This window comes from Poromitra crassiceps, assembly GCF_964638095.1.
Source record: "Poromitra crassiceps genome assembly, contig: HAP1_SCAFFOLD_437, whole genome shotgun sequence".
Lineage (NCBI taxonomy): Eukaryota > Metazoa > Chordata > Actinopteri > Beryciformes > Melamphaidae > Poromitra > Poromitra crassiceps.
Window position 1 is genome coordinate 127,456 of NW_028151970.1, and position 17,545 is coordinate 145,000.

Consider the following 17,545-nt stretch of genomic DNA (forward strand, 5'->3'; position numbering starts at 1 on the left):
TGGAAACCCTCATTAGTGTTTACCCTGCCTTCTTGACACAAAATGGCCCCCGTGAGAAGGGTCTATTGGAACCCAGGACGTCACACAGGGGCGTCGTGGTGAGGGGGGAGAGTGGGACTGACTAGCCAGGGCCCCAGTGTGGGGATGGCCCTCAACAAGCCTGGAACAGTGACCGCCCACTTTTTCTCAGCTCCCGTTCCATCTAGTCTGGAGCCGTTAGCGAGGCTTCGGGACCTGGCGGTGGTGCCAATGTGCAATGGCAGGAACGGGAATCCGGTTACCCGGATACGTGTGCACCAGAAAAATCTTCCGTGTAGCTAACATTAGTTAGCTAGAGCCTGATAGCACGAGGCGACTAAAAAGTTACATAGTACATAAAACAAAACATTGATGTAGAGGTCTTCACGGGTCCAAAATCCCGGACCCCGGACCCTAATGGACCCGGGGAATTTGTGCCCGAACCCGTAATGGACCCGTCTATTATTAGAAGTCTGAGACCCGGTCCCGTTCAGAACCGATAAATGTCGGACCCGGACCCGGAGTGGACCCGTCTATTATTAGAAATCTGAGACCCGCCCCCGTTCAGATCCGAGAAATACCGAGGCAGAGACTAGTGGTGTCGACGTCAAAGTTGCTTGTTAACTGCTACAAGTTGTATATCAAATTAAACTTTGTGCATCTTTATTAACTAACGTTATAGCATTCTCCCCTGGTTGATGCTGCTACCTGTTAACGCTAGTTAGATAGTACAGTCAGTGGCAGTCTCAGTCTGCTACCGCCGTTCCTTCGCCCAAAAACACACACAACAGCGCTAGAAACAATCACATACATGTTGTGACTTGTGTACTCACCATGCGATCATCGAATAGTAATCCAAAAGTACGGGAAACAGTAATCTTCAATTAAATCCATAGCGAGAGGAACCAACAAGAGGCTTACCTCTCTGCAACGAAAATCACTTCCTCGTTTACCTGAGGCGCATGTGTGCGCATGTGTCCGCATGTGGTCACATGCGCTTCATGTAAACGAGGAAGTCATTTTCATTGCAGATGGGAACGCTCTTTGCTAGTTATTTTCTCTATGGATTTACTTGCAGTTTGTGACAACAAGCCTCACGTGTGCTGTTTTGATGCGTTTCTCTCGTGATCAGCGCTGATCGCCGGGTCCACTCGGGTCTTATTGGACCCGGCATTTCACTCTCAGAGCCCCGAGACCCGTGACAATCGCTACCGGAACCGACCCAGACCCGGAGTCACTTCTTTTGAATGGACCCAGACCCGGCCGGGTCCGGGTCGGAATCTCGTGTATTCGGGGGGTCGGGCATACCCGAAGACCTCTACATTGATGCAATATGGCATTTGTGGCGACTAGTTAGCCTACACAACTTGAATCGGTGTTTCAACGGGGGAACAATAAAAATGTGGCACATATCCGGTTTACATGTTGCGGTTCCGGCGTCTAGGGCGGAAAGAGGAAAGAGGTGTAATTCACAAAATGAATTGAATGAACACTTCTCCTCGGGAAGATTCCCTCCTCGGCAATCGAAAATATATTTTTCCCGCTTTTTCTTTTTTGTTTTTGCGCCAAGTGAAATGTTTTATGGTCACTCATGATTCAGTAACTGGCTGGTTGGCTTGGTTGCAGGCTTAAAACTCTTTATAGAAGGATTTCTTTTTTCGAAGCGTCTATGGAGAAAATGAATCGGGGGATTCTCTGATGGAACGGGAGCTGAGAAAAAGGTGGGCGGTCACTGTTCCAGGTAATTCCCTGGAATGCGAGACTTAACGAGCCAGTTACATGGCGTTGCATTCTTAGACATTGCCGTTTGCTTTTATTTGGTATGTTACATACAATTGGCTAAATTATTAGTTCATTCAGAGTTAGATGATATTGGAGCAGAGCAGCCATTTTTTTTTTTTTTTTTTTTTTTGCCGGGAAGTCGTCACACGACCACACAACCGGGTCAAATGGGCGTGGCTACATAAGGTGAATAAGGTCCAGAATTTTGTACACTGAGGTTTTTACCTGTGTGCCACTCCCATGGATGATGTCATCAGGCACCTGGCTTTACACTGAGGCTTTTACCTGTGTCCCACTTAAGCGCAAATTATGCTCGAGCGAAATCGCCTGCTCGGCGGTGGGTGCGTGCAGCTCCTCGAAAATGTGACTCTGCGGCGTCAACGCGGACGTGACGTGACCAGCACGAGAGCTGTGATTGGACGTACTTGTTGTGCTCAAGTGCAGTGCTTGTCCCTCATCTAGCAAAGTATTATGCAGGCTCACCGGAATAAGTTTTGAAATGGAGGGACAATAAAATGTCCCCCCACCGACATGATTGCAAGTTCTTGGTAAACAACACGATAGCGTCATATGTAATGGACATGAGTGTAGCCACCTAGTGTTTTTGAGGTGTACCGCAGCCAACGCGCCGAGTTAACGTTCGAGTATGCAGAGTCTCGCTGTCGCCGCTCGGCTGACTCCTGTATTTGATCATCGATTAATCGTTTTGAGTACCATTTTAAGAGAAAAGGTCTAAATTCTCTGATTCCAGCTTCTTAAATGTGAATATTTTCTGGTTTCTTTACTCCTGTATGACAGTAAACTGATATTATCTTTGAGTTGTGGACAAAACAAGACATTTGAGGGCGTCATCTTGGGCTTTGGGAAACACTGATCGTCATTTGCTACCGACATTTTATAGACCAAACAACTAATCGATTAATCATGAAAATAATAGTTAGTTGCAGTCCTAGTCCCATTACATTACATTACGTCATTTGGCAGACGCTTTTATCCAAAGCAACTTACAATAACACATTTGTGTCAGCAATAGAGCAATCAACTATGCAACACAGTCTGTGACAACTACAACTTCTGAAGGAATAGTGGTAAAGTTTAGTTGTTGTTGTTGTTTTTTGAGAGAGAGAGAGAGAGAGAGAGAGAGATGTTAGTTCAAGAGGGGCCCAGATGGAGCCTGAAAAGGTGTGTTTTAAGTTTTTGCCGAAATATTGGCAGTGAAGCGGCCGTCCTCACCATAGGAGGGAGCTCATTCCACCATTGCGGTGCCAGGGTTGGTTCTGACTCTGGGATCCACTCTCGTGGATGATGTCATCAGGCGTCTCATAGACCTGGCTCTACACTAAGGTTTTTTACCTGTGTCCCACTCCCGTGGATGATGTCATCAGGCGTCTCATAGACCTGGCTCTCCATCTGCACCGGCTGCTTCTTGTCGTGCGTCACCTTGACCCGTAGGATCCGGAAGTTGGACCCGCCCAGGTCCAGAGCGATGAAGTCCCCCTTTTCTGTCAGCACAAAACAAACAGACAGAGTGGGAATCCACCAGTCTCCATCTATGTCTGTGCACTGCACCTCCCAACAGATCACCTGTCAATCAAACAGTGTGATTATCTTCACCGAATCACAGCAGTGCCCATATTATCCAACAACCGCACTCCCTCTCGTGTGATATTGCTTAATTATATTATTTTCTTTTTATATATTTAAGCAATTTGCCACAACACACTGGCTCTCATGCTATGAGAGCCAGTGTGTTGTGGCAAATATATCCCGCTGATCAGCTGTTATCCCACGAGGCCGCAGGCCGAGTGGGATAACTGCTGAGCAGCGGGATATATGCCACAACACACGCAGCTCGAGTGCTATATTGCTTTTATAAAACGGTTTCCAAGTATGATAATATAATAATAATAATAATAATGTAGCGACCCAGAGTTGACATGTCTGTGGGGATTACGACGTTACGTGAAGGCAGCATACGAGACGGGGTTTGTGGCACTTCCTGGCTCGTGGGGAGGGAGAGTCTGAAGATACGAGGAAGCCGACTGGACGTGTGTGTAGCCAGGAGCTGTGTGTGTGTAGCTAGGAGCTATGAGGTGAACCGTGAATAAAGCCTGTACCAAGTATTGCCTCTTCTCCTCCTCACTTAACGGTCCCGGGAGCGGGCTGTTACAATACTATAAGTCCGACTGGCATGTCATTCTGATAGAGTCAGTTGAAACACTACTGTAAGGCGGGACCTCTAGCAAGAAGATAGACGTGCGGGTGATTTGATTGGATCGTTCTGGAGACTGAAGTTGACATTGGCCAATCCTGGTGCTTGCTGAGAAGCTGAGAGCTTTCTGCAAAGCCCGGCACGCAGCTCGAGCGCAGCACTGCATTCTCAGCGCTTGCTGAGAAGCTGAGAGCTTTCTGCAAAGCCCGACACCAACTAACGTTACGGGGTTAAATGCGGGGTTAACAGCCTTTTTTTTGCAAAGAAGACATTAGCCCGCGTCTATTCTTGTACAAAACATAATTTTCTGCGAAGTATTAGTAAAGTTATAAGCGAAGATCGATTCACAAGGATCTGACGGCTGTCTCCGCCATTTGTTTTTTCTACATTGTCATTTGAGGTATTCAAAGCCTTTTAGTAAGAGAGTTGCCATGGCAACTCATAACCCATGGCCATGGGTTATTGGAGTGGGTTACGGGATTTATACAATGGCTGTGAACCAATCAGATTGCTTGATTTGAGAGAGCCGTTTTATAAATATATATATATTCTGGTGGTCTCTGGCGGACCACCAGGTGGAGCCTTCTTGTTCCTACAGTTGGATGTGTGAGCTTCACTGTGCAGAATGATGTCTGTGCAGAGTTTGACACTAGAAGGCGCTGTTTCCACAATCATCTTCTGAAAGTGGAAGGTTTCTCAGTGCTCAGTAAAAGGCCGTTTTCAACAAGGAATATTCGTGACATCACGAATCTTGGAGCCAATCCCTGTCCAGTATTCAGCAGCTAAAGCTCCAACACATTCTCACTCCCAACTCGTCATATACAGTACTGCAGATCGGTCAGGACAACTGGTCATATACAGTACTGCAGATCGGTCAGGACAACTGGTCATATACAGTACTGCAGATCGCTCAGGAACCCTTGTCGTCACTTTGTCATGAGTGAGAATGTGTTGAAAGCCCGTGTTGTATTCTGTGATTGGCTAGTTATGTTTTAGATAACCCTGCTTGGTTGCTTTGGAGTTTTAAATGAGGAAGAAGGAGGGGAAGTTATTTGAAGGAATTTAACAAGATAATTGTAACTTTTTTTGTGGGAAAAACCAGCAGACACAAATTATTATTGTATACACATCTTGCAACATGACTTTAGGGGGTCGATAGCCAACAGTCATCTTCAAGCTCAACATCATTAGAATGCAGATCGTGGCCTTCTATCTTTAGACTGCAGATCTGCGACTGTTCTGCAGTAAAAGACGCAAAACAACAAAGCGGTTATAAAGTTGTAAACGGTTTCCTGCTCGCTGTCACCCGAAACGAGGAAAACAAGTTCAGATCAAGATGCAGCCCGGTCCTCTGCAGCAGCTTGTATTGCACAAAAGGCTCTTCTGCGAGCGGAGCCGCCCGCCTGCCAGATGCTGGGCGAGAGTGTGCTCCAAGGAGGGGCTGGGTATCGGTACTTGATACCTTTTAAGGCAGGGTTTCTCAACTGGTGGGTCGGGACCCGAACGTTGGCGGCGGGGCCGTTTTGTCGTACTGTAGTTGAATTGTACGACTGCAACTGTAGCGTATCGATGATTTGATTTGGACAGTTCTGTGGACTGGAGTTGGCGTTGGCCAATCCTGGCGTGTTCCGCCCCAAAATCGAGCGTGTTCTGGCGCTATACGCGAGTGGGCTCCGCAGAGAACCGAGGCAAATGGGCCAATTTGACCTTGAATCGCTTTACCTGTGCAATATCTAAGGTCGGGTGCCGAAAGCCGATACCAATATGGTACCGGTACTTTTACAACCGGTACCTTCACTAACATTCTAGGGGCATAACACATAAAAGTATTGTTTGAAATCCTACAGCCTTTAAATCTGCTTTAATAAAAGTACCGTTTCAGGCACCGTTTAGGCACCAGTACCATTTTAGAAGTACTGTTTTAGCACCGGTATTGAAAAATATGAAACGATACCCATCCCTAGCAATATCTGACTTATAGCGTGTTTACAATCCAGTGTTGTTTAATACTTGGATTTGTTTGTACATAGGTATTCAACTATTGTTATTATTATTATTATTATTTCTCCTAAATACATATTTATAATGGTCACCCTACATCACACTTATTGTATATAATATAAATAGCAGTCCACTTGCTTTATGCACCTTTGATCAATGTCCTTGTTTGTTGTTTTAGCTTGTTTGCGTACCCTTTTTTGCCCTGTAAGTACATTGAGAGCAACGTATACCGGGGTTCAATTCCATGTATGTCTACAGACTTGGCCAATGAAGCTGATTCTGATTCTGATACAAAAATGTGACAATGTGTATCGTGGGGCAGAGCAATTAATGGTGATTTTTGACCTGCTCTCTGACCAAATCAGTCACATGTAGCACTGGCCCGTTTGTGTAGAAACTTGATTTCATGATCATAAAAAAATATATACGTTTTGGGATTTCACCAGCTTTGAGCAAAATAAAGCCTTGGCTTTCATTCTGTGTAAAGATTATTGTGAAATTCAACGTTAAATATAGTTTTGAAGCTCATAAATGTGGAGTTATCAGCAGAAAGCTTACATTTCTCCTCTTTCCACCAGTGTATACAACTCAAAATGTGTTTTGGGGTTAATGTGACTGATTTTGATAGAGCAGGTCACATATCAGCTCCATGTTATTCTGCTGTAGTACTGTAATCACAAATGAGATGCGTGACCATCACAGTTTCACAAGCTCCCCCTCCAAAGGACCTTATTGGCTGTCACTTTGTAAAGGCATTTTTAAATTGTGGTTGCAGCCAATGGCATCGCTGGAAAGATTTGCGTCTCAGAAATAAACAGACTTGTCACTGAACTTGAATTCACTGAAGTCACTGAATTATGTATCATATCGTGATTTAAGAAGGCTAATCATTTCCAATATTCAGCAATATTAGCAGTCTAAGAGCTGTCTAAGAGTAACTGTACAAATGTTTCGAATAGTATCTCATTTTGGAGTAAAATTCTTAATTGACCTTTTAGGCATTTGTAGCTGGCATTAAATTCAATATTTGATTCAATACCATCATCATCTTTTGTGGAATCCTACGAATGATACAGTGATTTTGGGAAATCATGACACACAGTTCTGCCGCCTAAATTATAACATTTTATTTTTTTAAATCTGTCCGTTATGGCAGGAATAGCCTATTTGAAAATGTTGGTTTTGTTTGACGTCACACCTAACATTACCATTTGGTTCAATGGGATGAACATTTCATGATTTTGCATAGGTGAATCATATCAATATATATATCAATATATATCAATATATATACTGTATATATAAAAATATATATATATATAAATATATATATATATATATATATATATATATATATATATATATATATATATATATATATATATATATATATATAATTCTCTATTCTAGTCTGAGAAGATGCCCTCCTCTCTCAGCACAAGAAGAGGGTCATCTTACCATTGAGTCATTACGCCAAAATTAGCTATTTTGTGAATAAAGCAAATTTTACCCACTGGTCTCTCATGATTGAAAACGTTCAATCAACGCCAAATTTTGAATCGTCTTTGCTTGACAACCCGCTGAAGCCCACGGCCATCCATGGTATTTCCATGATATTCAGATTTTTTGGAAAGGATCTGTAGGCCTATATATATTTATTATTATTATAATTTTTTCAAATGAATGTGTTTTGCTTAGAGGGGATATTCAAATATGAGTTTGGGCCAATTTGAACAGCCCTAGTGCCTACAGAGAGTGTACAGAGTGTTTGTAACATTTCAACCGCTTATTATTAGTTGACATTCAACAACTCGGCTGTTTCACCTTTGTCTGTACTGTGTCTGACAATTCATTAACAGACCTACATATTCTCAGACTAATTGAGCAGCAGGTAATGAGAATCAGGCGTGTGGAACGGGAAGCAAACAGACGGAATCTCTTAAACGTCTGCAGGCAAACATCTACAGACAAAAGTTGGATTGTTGAATGTCAACTAATAAGCTGATGAAACGTTACAAATAGACTGTCGGCGGACTATACAAATAAAGTCATAGGGAAAATCTTGGGCCAGCTCTAGTTTCAGTGTCTTGACACTTGAGCAGACCACATGGCTGATGAGACCTGTAACCTTTCTGTAGCGTTGTGCAGAGCAGCCTGCCAATCGCAGAACAATGTTCTTCATTTAGCAGCTCCATGGCTGTAGGCTTGAGTCTGGCCTACTGCCTTGTGCCATTTATCCCCTTGACCTGGCTGGAATGAGATGTGGACCGGCTTTGGCGTATAGAAGTGTCACTGATCTGCTGCATACTGTACATCCAATTTATAGCCTCTGTGAGACTGGAAAACGGCAACGTTAATTTGAATCTGTGCCATGTCTTGATTATATATACATGTAATGTAACTGATCTGGATTTACATTGTTGATCACTTTCAAACGTTGCCATGGCCTCACCTCTGCCCTTTGCTAGCAGCCCCCCTCCCACCTCCCACCACCCACCTCCCACCTCCCACCCCCCAGCTCGTGTCTAGTGGCTGAAACCTGAGGCTATTTATAAAGTCTGTGTGCTGGCCAGTTCCTCCACTACTGTTCCTCTCTGCAGGCAGACAAGCAGGCAGGCAGACAGACAGGCAGGCAGGCAGGCAGGCAGACAGACAGACAGACAGGCAGGCAGACAGGCAGACAGACAGACAGACAGGCAGGCAGGCAGGCAGGCAGACAGGCAGACAGACAGACAGACAGACAGGCAGGCAGGCAGACAGACAGACAGACAGACAGACAGACAGACAGGCAGGCAGACAGGCAGGCAGGCAGACAGGCAGACAGACAGGCAGGCAGACAGACAGGCAGGCAGGCAGGCAGGCAGACAGGCAGGCAGGCAGACAGGTAGACAGGCAGGCAGACAGGCAGGCAGGCAGACAGGCAGACAGACAGACAGACAGACAGACAGACAGACAGGCAGGCAGACAGGCAGACAGACAGGCAGGCAGACAGACAGACAGGCAGACAGACAGACAGGCAGACAGGCAGGCAGACAGGCAGACAAGCAGGCAGGCAGACAGGCAGGCAGGCAGACAGGCAGGCAGGCAGACAGGCAGGCAGACAGGCAGACAGCCAGACAGACAGACAGACAGGCAGGCAGACAGGCAGGCAGGCAGGCAGGCAGACAGACAGACAGGCAGGCAGGCAGACAGACAGACAGGCAGGCAGACAGGCAGACAGACAGACAGGCAGACAGGCAGACAGACAGACAGGCAGACAGACAGACAGACAGACAGACAGGCAGACAGACAGACAGACAGGCAGACAGACAGACAGACAGGCAGACAGACAGACCGTTTTGTGTTATTTCTGCGTAGAAGCTTCTCCCAGGCTTCTGGGAGAATAAAGCCAGTGTGAGAGGAGCAAACATCTTGACTATTGGCTGATGAAGTGACTGTCCCAGCTGTTCAGCCTGAAGGACCTTCAGGATATTATAAAGTCTTATCGTTTTTCCTGACAATATGATCTGCACAGACATTAGGGAAGAGGTTTCACTTGATAGTGGAAAGGTTGTATTGAATTGAAACCGACTATATTAGTGTTAGGGTTAGTTTCTCCATCTGGTTGACAAACTGTTGTGAATGATTTCTGTTCAATTGAAAGAAAACATACCATACATATACATATACATATACTTCTCTATTATTATTGTAGTTGTGTGTTGTGAGTCTCAGAGCTGACCTGTATCATATACTTATATTATTATTATTATTATTACATATTATTATTGTTCAAATGCTTTGATATATTTTCTTGTTTAGATTCAGACTAGGTTGCCGTCGTTGAAAGGCATTGCTCTGATTGTCGAAAGTATTGAAAATACTGAAAATATTGTAGTGTTTAAACTGTGACTTCTCTTCTTGTTTCAAAGGCAAGGGAGCGGGAAGGTGGGTGCTGAGGGTGCTGCAGCACCCCTTGGTGGCAAGAGATGGGATTTTCGAAATTGTTGGATTTGGCATTCTTGTGTTTATACCACCAACAAAATCCATTAAAAAACAGTTTGTGCTTCCCACCTCTAATCTTATTTCATACGCTCTCTCTTCAAAAGTGTTTGATTTTCATCATAATCTGGTTTTCCATAATAATAATAATAATAATAAGTTCAGTGTTTATGCCTGTGTTGCTGTCTGTTGTAGTGTAAAACGACTAAAGGGAGAGCAGGTGCTTACATGAAAGTGAGTGAGAAAAGGAGAAGATACTGAATAATGACATCACAACAGTATAATCCTAATGTTAATTTAAAATGATATATTCTTCTAAATATGGATAAAAGTCCAAAAAACGTCAAATTTTCTTTGTCGAGATTCCATTCCTTACAGCACCCCCTACTTAATAATAGTTCCAGCGCGGCTGTTCAAAGGCAAACTATATTGTACGTCCTAGAGACAGAATATCATTTTCTTCATAGAAAACTATGTGGTAGCACGCACACCACGGAGGCTCAAGCCCAATTTATGCTTCGTCTGCCGACACTTTTGGAACGGTCGCCGACAGAAATGAGGACTTGAGTCGACACTTTCAAGTGTCGGCGAGCAGCGTCTGCTACCTGGTGAAATGTCTAGTGTCGCTGACTACGTCATAGTATCGCGCAAGTCTGATTGGCTATATAGACGGCACGCGTTTGACTTCCTTGTTTTGGTTTTCACTCGATTGAAATTAATGAACGTGTCTCCGCTATTTTTATCAACCTGTCCTTGATGTATGACTTCGTGAAAATCACAAAGAACACCGTGACCAACTTCCCAGAGAGAGAGGAGGTGAGTTGTGTGCTTGTGTGTCGTTATATGCGGCTGCAGTTACATCTGGCCTCCGACGTGGGTTCACTGACAGCGTTCCCTCTCTTGGCTGTCTGCACTAGTTCTCTGCCTCCCTCTGTCTCTAGCGTCACGTGACCGTTGAGCCGAGGAGAGAAGCATAAATGCAGCAACGTGAGCGACACTTTATTTTTCGTCTGCGACCATGTGCTGAGCGACACTTTCTAATAAGTATAAATTAAGCTTCAGTCCATTCTCGTGGCCGACGCGGGTTCGAATCCAACCCGAGGTCTCTTGCCGCAGGTCATCCCCCCCTCTCTCTCTGTCCACCTTTCCTGTCTGCCTACTGTCCTGTCCTATCCAATAAAGGCAAAAATGCCCCAAAAATAATATTTAAAAAAAAGTAGAAAAATATATTTTCCATCCACCCTGCTGAACATAATTTCATCCATTTTGAACCAGGTGCGGTCATTACCATGACGCAATATATTGCAATTTTCAGGTAAAAACTCTTATTTAAGAAACAGATATTACCAGGCATTTTTATGCTGGGTTTTGACAGGGTTTCACAAGCTCCGTGGTAATAAAACGCTCTCTAAATATAATCCTTCAATTGAAGAGAAAACGGGAAAATCACCAAACTGATGTCATGAGGTTCTGACAACGGCCCGGTCAGCCCGGCCCGTTTGGCTGCAGGGCCAAAACAATAGTGACCTACTGAGTCGCAGAGGAGAGGCCACGCACACAAAGCTACTGACCTTTCAAACACGTCAGCACATTTTTCACACAACGCACAGAGAGAGGCAGGACAGAGCAGAGCTTCAACATGCTTACTGTCTGTAAGACTGTAATAACAACATCGCTACCTACTGCAGTCTGCAGTAAGACTGTAATAACATCACTACCTACTGTAGTCTGCAGTAAGACTGTAATAACATCACTACCTACTGTAGTCTGCAGTAAGACTGTAATAACATCACTACCTACTGTAGTCTGTAGTAAGACTAATAACATCACTACCTACTGTAATCTGCAGTAAGACTGTAATAACATCACTACCTACTGTAGCCTGCAGTAAGACTGTAATAACATCACTACCTACTGTAGTCTGTAGTAAGACTGTAATAACATCACTACCTACTGTAGTCTGTAGTAAGACTGTAATAACATCACTACCTACTGTAGTCTGTAGTAAGACTGTAATAACATCACTACCTACTGTAGTCTGCAGTAAGACTAATAACATCACTACCTACTGTAGTCTGTAGTAAGACTGTAATAACATCACTACCTACTGTAGTCTGCAGTAAGACTGTAATAACATCACTACCTACTGTAGTCTGCAGTAAGACTGTAATAACATCACTACCTACTGTAGCCTGCAGTAAGACTGTAATAACATCACTACCTACTGTAGTCTGTAGTAAGACTAATAACATCACCACATACTGTAGTCTGTAGTAAGACTGTAATAACATCACTACCTACTGTAGTCTGTGGTAAGACTAATAACATCACCACATACTGTAGTCTGCAGTAAGACTGTAATAACATCACCACCTACTGTAGTCTGCAGTAAGACTGTAATAACATCACTACCTACTGTAGTCTGTAGTAAGACTAATAACATCACCACATACTGTAGTCTGCAGTAAGACTGTAATAACATCACTACCTACTGTAGTCTGTAGTAAGACTAATAACATCACCACATACTGTAGTCTGTAGTAAGACTGTAATAACATCACTACCTACTGTAGTCTGTAGTAAGACTAATAACATCACCACATACTGTAGTCTGCAGTAAGACTGTAATAACATCACTACCTACTGTAGTCTGTAGTAAGACTGTAATAACATCACTACCTACTGTAGTCTGTAGTAAGACTGTAATAACATCACTACCTACTGTAGTCTGCAGTAAGACTAATAACATCACTACCTACTGTAGTCTGTAGTAAGACTGTAATAACATCACTACCTACTGTAGTCTGCAGTAAGACTGTAATAACATCACTACCTACCTACTGTAGTCTGTAGTAAGACTAATAACATCACTACCTACTGTAGTCTGTAGTAAGACTGTAATAACATCACTACCTACTGTAGTCTGTAGTAAGACTAATAACATCACTACCTACTGTAGTCTGTAGTAAGACTGTAATAACATCACTACCTACTGTAGTCTGTAGTAAGACTGTAATAACATCACTACCTACTGTAGTCTGCAGTAAGACTGTAATAACATCACTACCTACTGTAGTCTGTAGTAAGACTGTAATAACATCACTACCTACTGTAGTCTGTAGTAAGACTGTAATAACATCACTACCTACTGTAGTCTGCAGTAAGACTAATAACATCACTACCTACTGTAGTCTGTAGTAAGACTGTAATAACATCACTACCTACTGTAGTCTGCAGTAAGACTGTAATAACATCACTACCTACTGTAGTCTGCAGTAAGACTGTAATAACATCACTACCTACTGTAGCCTGCAGTAAGACTGTAATAACATCACTACCTACTGTAGTCTGTAGTAAGACTAATAACATCACCACATACTGTAGTCTGTAGTAAGACTGTAATAACATCACTACCTACTGTAGTCTGTGGTAAGACTAATAACATCACCACATACTGTAGTCTGCAGTAAGACTGTAATAACATCACCACCTACTGTAGTCTGCAGTAAGACTGTAATAACATCACTACCTACTGTAGTCTGTAGTAAGACTAATAACATCACCACATACTGTAGTCTGCAGTAAGACTGTAATAACATCACTACCTACTGTAGTCTGTAGTAAGACTAATAACATCACCACATACTGTAGTCTGTAGTAAGACTGTAATAACATCACTACCTACTGTAGTCTGTAGTAAGACTAATAACATCACCACATACTGTAGTCTGCAGTAAGACTGTAATAACATCACTACCTACTGTAGTCTGTAGTAAGACTGTAATAACATCACTACCTACTGTAGTCTGTAGTAAGACTGTAATAACATCACTACCTACTGTAGTCTGCAGTAAGACTAATAACATCACTACCTACTGTAGTCTGTAGTAAGACTGTAATAACATCACTACCTACTGTAGTCTGCAGTAAGACTGTAATAACATCACTACCTACCTACTGTAGTCTGTAGTAAGACTAATAACATCACTACCTACTGTAGTCTGTAGTAAGACTGTAATAACATCACTACCTACTAGGGGTGTCACAATATATCGTCCCACGAAATTTCGCGATAGTAAAACGTCACGATATGTATCGTTGAGATGAAATCTCATATCGCAAAAAAAAAAAAAAAAAAAAAAAAAAAAAAAAAAAAAAAAAAAATAGACTAAGAAACGTCTTTGTTTGTTGAAGTTCAATGTGTGGAAAGTAGTTCAGTTGAACAAGTCTCTGAAGAGACACATGAGAAGTTATACAGGAGAGAAACCATTCAATTGAGTTTCTGGCAAAACTGTTTACTTGACAGGAAAAACTGAAGATGCATAAAAAATAGATTAAGAAAAGTCTTGTTGTTTGAGTTTGAAGAAAAACTGAAGATGCATAATGAGAATTTATACTGCTGAGAAACCTTTTAGTTCAAAGTAAATCTAAGTGACGGTGTAACTAATTCTATTTCAAGATAAGCCTTATCTCCAATCTCATGTTTTTTCTAGTTGTTATTGTAATAACAATTTCCCACAACAGCATGTTTTGTATTTGTGCATTTCAAATAAAATACTACTTTTCCAGTCATATATTGTCATTATTCAAGTTTAAAAAAATATTGTTAAAATCGTATCGTATCGTATCGTTATCGTGAACCCAGTATCGTGATACGTATCGTATCGTGAACTGAGTGTATCGTGACACCCCTACTACCTACTGTAGTCTGTAGTAAGACTAATAACATCACTACCTACTGTAGTCTGTAGTAAGACTGTAATAACATCACTACCTACTGTAGTCTGTAGTAAGACTGTAATAACATCACTACCTACTGTAGTCTGCAGTAAGACTGTAATAACATCACTACCTACTGTAGTCTGTAGTAAGACTGTAATAACATCACTACCTACTGTAGTCTGTAGTAAGACTGTAATAACATCACTACCTACTGTAGTCTGCAGTAAGACTGTAATAACATCACTACCTACTGTAGTCTGCAGTAAGACTGTAATAACACATTGGACATAGGGACCACATTGGAAATAAGCTCCAGGACTTCAAAGCCCTGGGACTTTCATGTTTTTTTTTTATCCCTGTACGCCAATTCTTTGCATTTTACCTCTACATGAAATGTTTATGTGCTTGTACTAAATAAAATAAAATCAAATCAAATCAACATCACTACCTACTGTAGTCTGCAGTAAGACTGTAATAACATCACTACCTACTGTAGTCTGCAGTAAGACTGTAATAACATCACTACCTACTGTAGTCTGCAGTAAGACTGTAATAACATCACTACCTACTGTAGTCTGCAGTAAGACTGTATCACTACCTACTGTAGTCTGCAGTAAGACTAATAACATCACTACCTACTGTAGTCTGCAGTAAGACTGTAATAACATCACTACCTACTGTAGTCTGTAGTAAGACTAATAACATCACTACCTACTGTAGTCTGCAGTAAGACTAATAACATCACTACCTACTGTAGTCTGTAGTAAGACTAATAACATCACTACCTACTGTAGTCTGTAGTAAGACTGTAATAACATCACTACCTACTGTAGTCTGCAGTAAGACTGTAATAACATCACTACCTACTGTAGTCTGCAGTAAGACTGTAATAACATCACTACCTACTGTAGTCTGCAGTAAGACTGTAATAACATCACTACCTACTGTAATCTGCAGTAAGACTAATAACATCACTACCTACTGTAGTCTGCAGTAAGACTAATAACATCACTACCTACTGTAGTCTGTAGTAAGACTGTAATAACATCACTACCTACTGTAGTCTGTAGTAAGACTAATAACATCACTACCTACTGTAGTCTGCAGTAAGACTGTAATAACATCACTACCTACTGTGGTCTGTAGTAAGACTGTAATAACATCACTACCTACTGTAGTCTGTAGTAAGACTAATAACATCACTACCTACTGTAGTCTGTAGTAAGACTGTAATAACATCACTACCTACTGTAGTCTGTAGTAAGACTGTAATAACATCACTACCTACTGTAGTCTGTAGTAAGACTGTAATAACATCACTACCTACTGTAGTCTGTAGTAAGACTGTAATAACATCACTACCTACTGTAGTCTGTAGTAAGACTGTAATAACATCACTACCTACTGTAGTCTGTAGTAAGACTAATAACATCACTACCTACTGTAGTCTGTAGTAAGACTGTAATAACATCACTACCTACTGTAGTCTGCAGTAAGACTGTAATAACATCACTACCTACTGTAGTCTGTAGTAAGACTAATAACATCACTACCTACCTACTGTAGTCTGTAGTAAGACTGTAATAACATCACTACCTACTGTAGTCTGCAGTAAGACTGTAATAACATCACTACCTAGTACCTACTATAGTCTGCAGTAAGACTGTAATAACAACACCATCAATAAAGACAGGGTTCCCTCCAATTATATATATATATGTGTATATATATATATATATATATTTATATATATATATATATACACACATATATATATATAAATAAGAATAAATCAATAAGACTGTGAGAAGGCCTTTGTATAAAGGTGAGTTTCAGATGTGATTTATACAAGAGATGCAAATCTCGGTCAGTGGCAGGTAATTCCCACAATTCACCTCTTTAACCATTTAACTTTCCAACTGGGTTTTTAGGTTTGACTTGTGTGAAGTTATTTTCCCGCCCAGTTGTGATTTAAGACGTTGAACAGACACACTCAGTGAACACGTTGATGTGTGTGCTTTGCCCTGGGCTTTCCTCAGGCTGACTGACTGTGTACCTGATCCGTCTGGGATGGACCTGACGAAGGTGGGGAGCATCTTGACGGTGGCGGTGGTGTTGGTGTCCCGGCCGAGCCCGTTCACCATGTCCCGCCGGAACCGGTTCATGATGTCCCTCAGCGTCTCGTCCGACAAACGCATGGAGTACAGGTACTTATCGATCTGAGGAGAACACAGGAGATGGGCGAATAATATCAGCATGTCATGCAGATATACAAATCACAATAACAAATCACTGCTTTAAAGTAGGGATGTCAATTTTCGGTTAATTTCACTTTCGATTGACCGACGCTAATAATCGATTAACCTATCGGTTAATTCATAATTTTTTAATATTAAAAAAAAAAAAAAAAAAAAAAAAAAATTGGTCTATTTACTCAATGAGCTCATGCCCAAACAAGGCGTGTCTATTTAGATGCTGAAATGTTAATGCTTTTTGTGTTAGAATCTCTAACACAAAAAGCATTAACAAGCATTAACAAAAAGCATCAACATTTCAACACAAATTATTTTTGTGTTAGAATTTCTAACACAAAAAGCATTAACATTTCAGCATCTGAATAGACACGCCTTGTTTGGGCATGAGCTCATTGAGTAAATAGACCAAAAAAAATTTTTTTTTAATATTAACTGATAGACCGACAGCAATAACCGAACAACGACGTTAGCGACGGTTAATCGATTAACGGTTAACCGTTGACATCCCTACTTTAAAGGCTGACTTTGCCCATTTTCAAGCAGCTTTCTATCATTACAATGTCGGTAGTATAAT

General features: G+C 41.8%; 1 protein-coding gene across 1 annotated transcript in view; it reads right to left on the bottom strand.

Annotated features, from left to right (window-relative positions):
• LOC310771216 (hexokinase-1-like) overlaps positions 1 to 17,545 on the bottom strand; it is a gene marked incomplete at its 3' end in the record, with an annotated part of 70,926 nt that overhangs the window by 47,809 nt on the left and 5,572 nt on the right. The window contains exons 2-3 of the mRNA XM_083663874.1: positions 16,773 to 16,935; positions 3,154 to 3,302 (exon numbers count right to left, since the gene is read on the bottom strand). Of these exons, the coding sequence (XP_083520000.1) occupies positions 3,154 to 3,302; positions 16,773 to 16,935 (312 nt within the window). The remainder of the gene's footprint in view (positions 1 to 3,153; positions 3,303 to 16,772; positions 16,936 to 17,545) is intronic.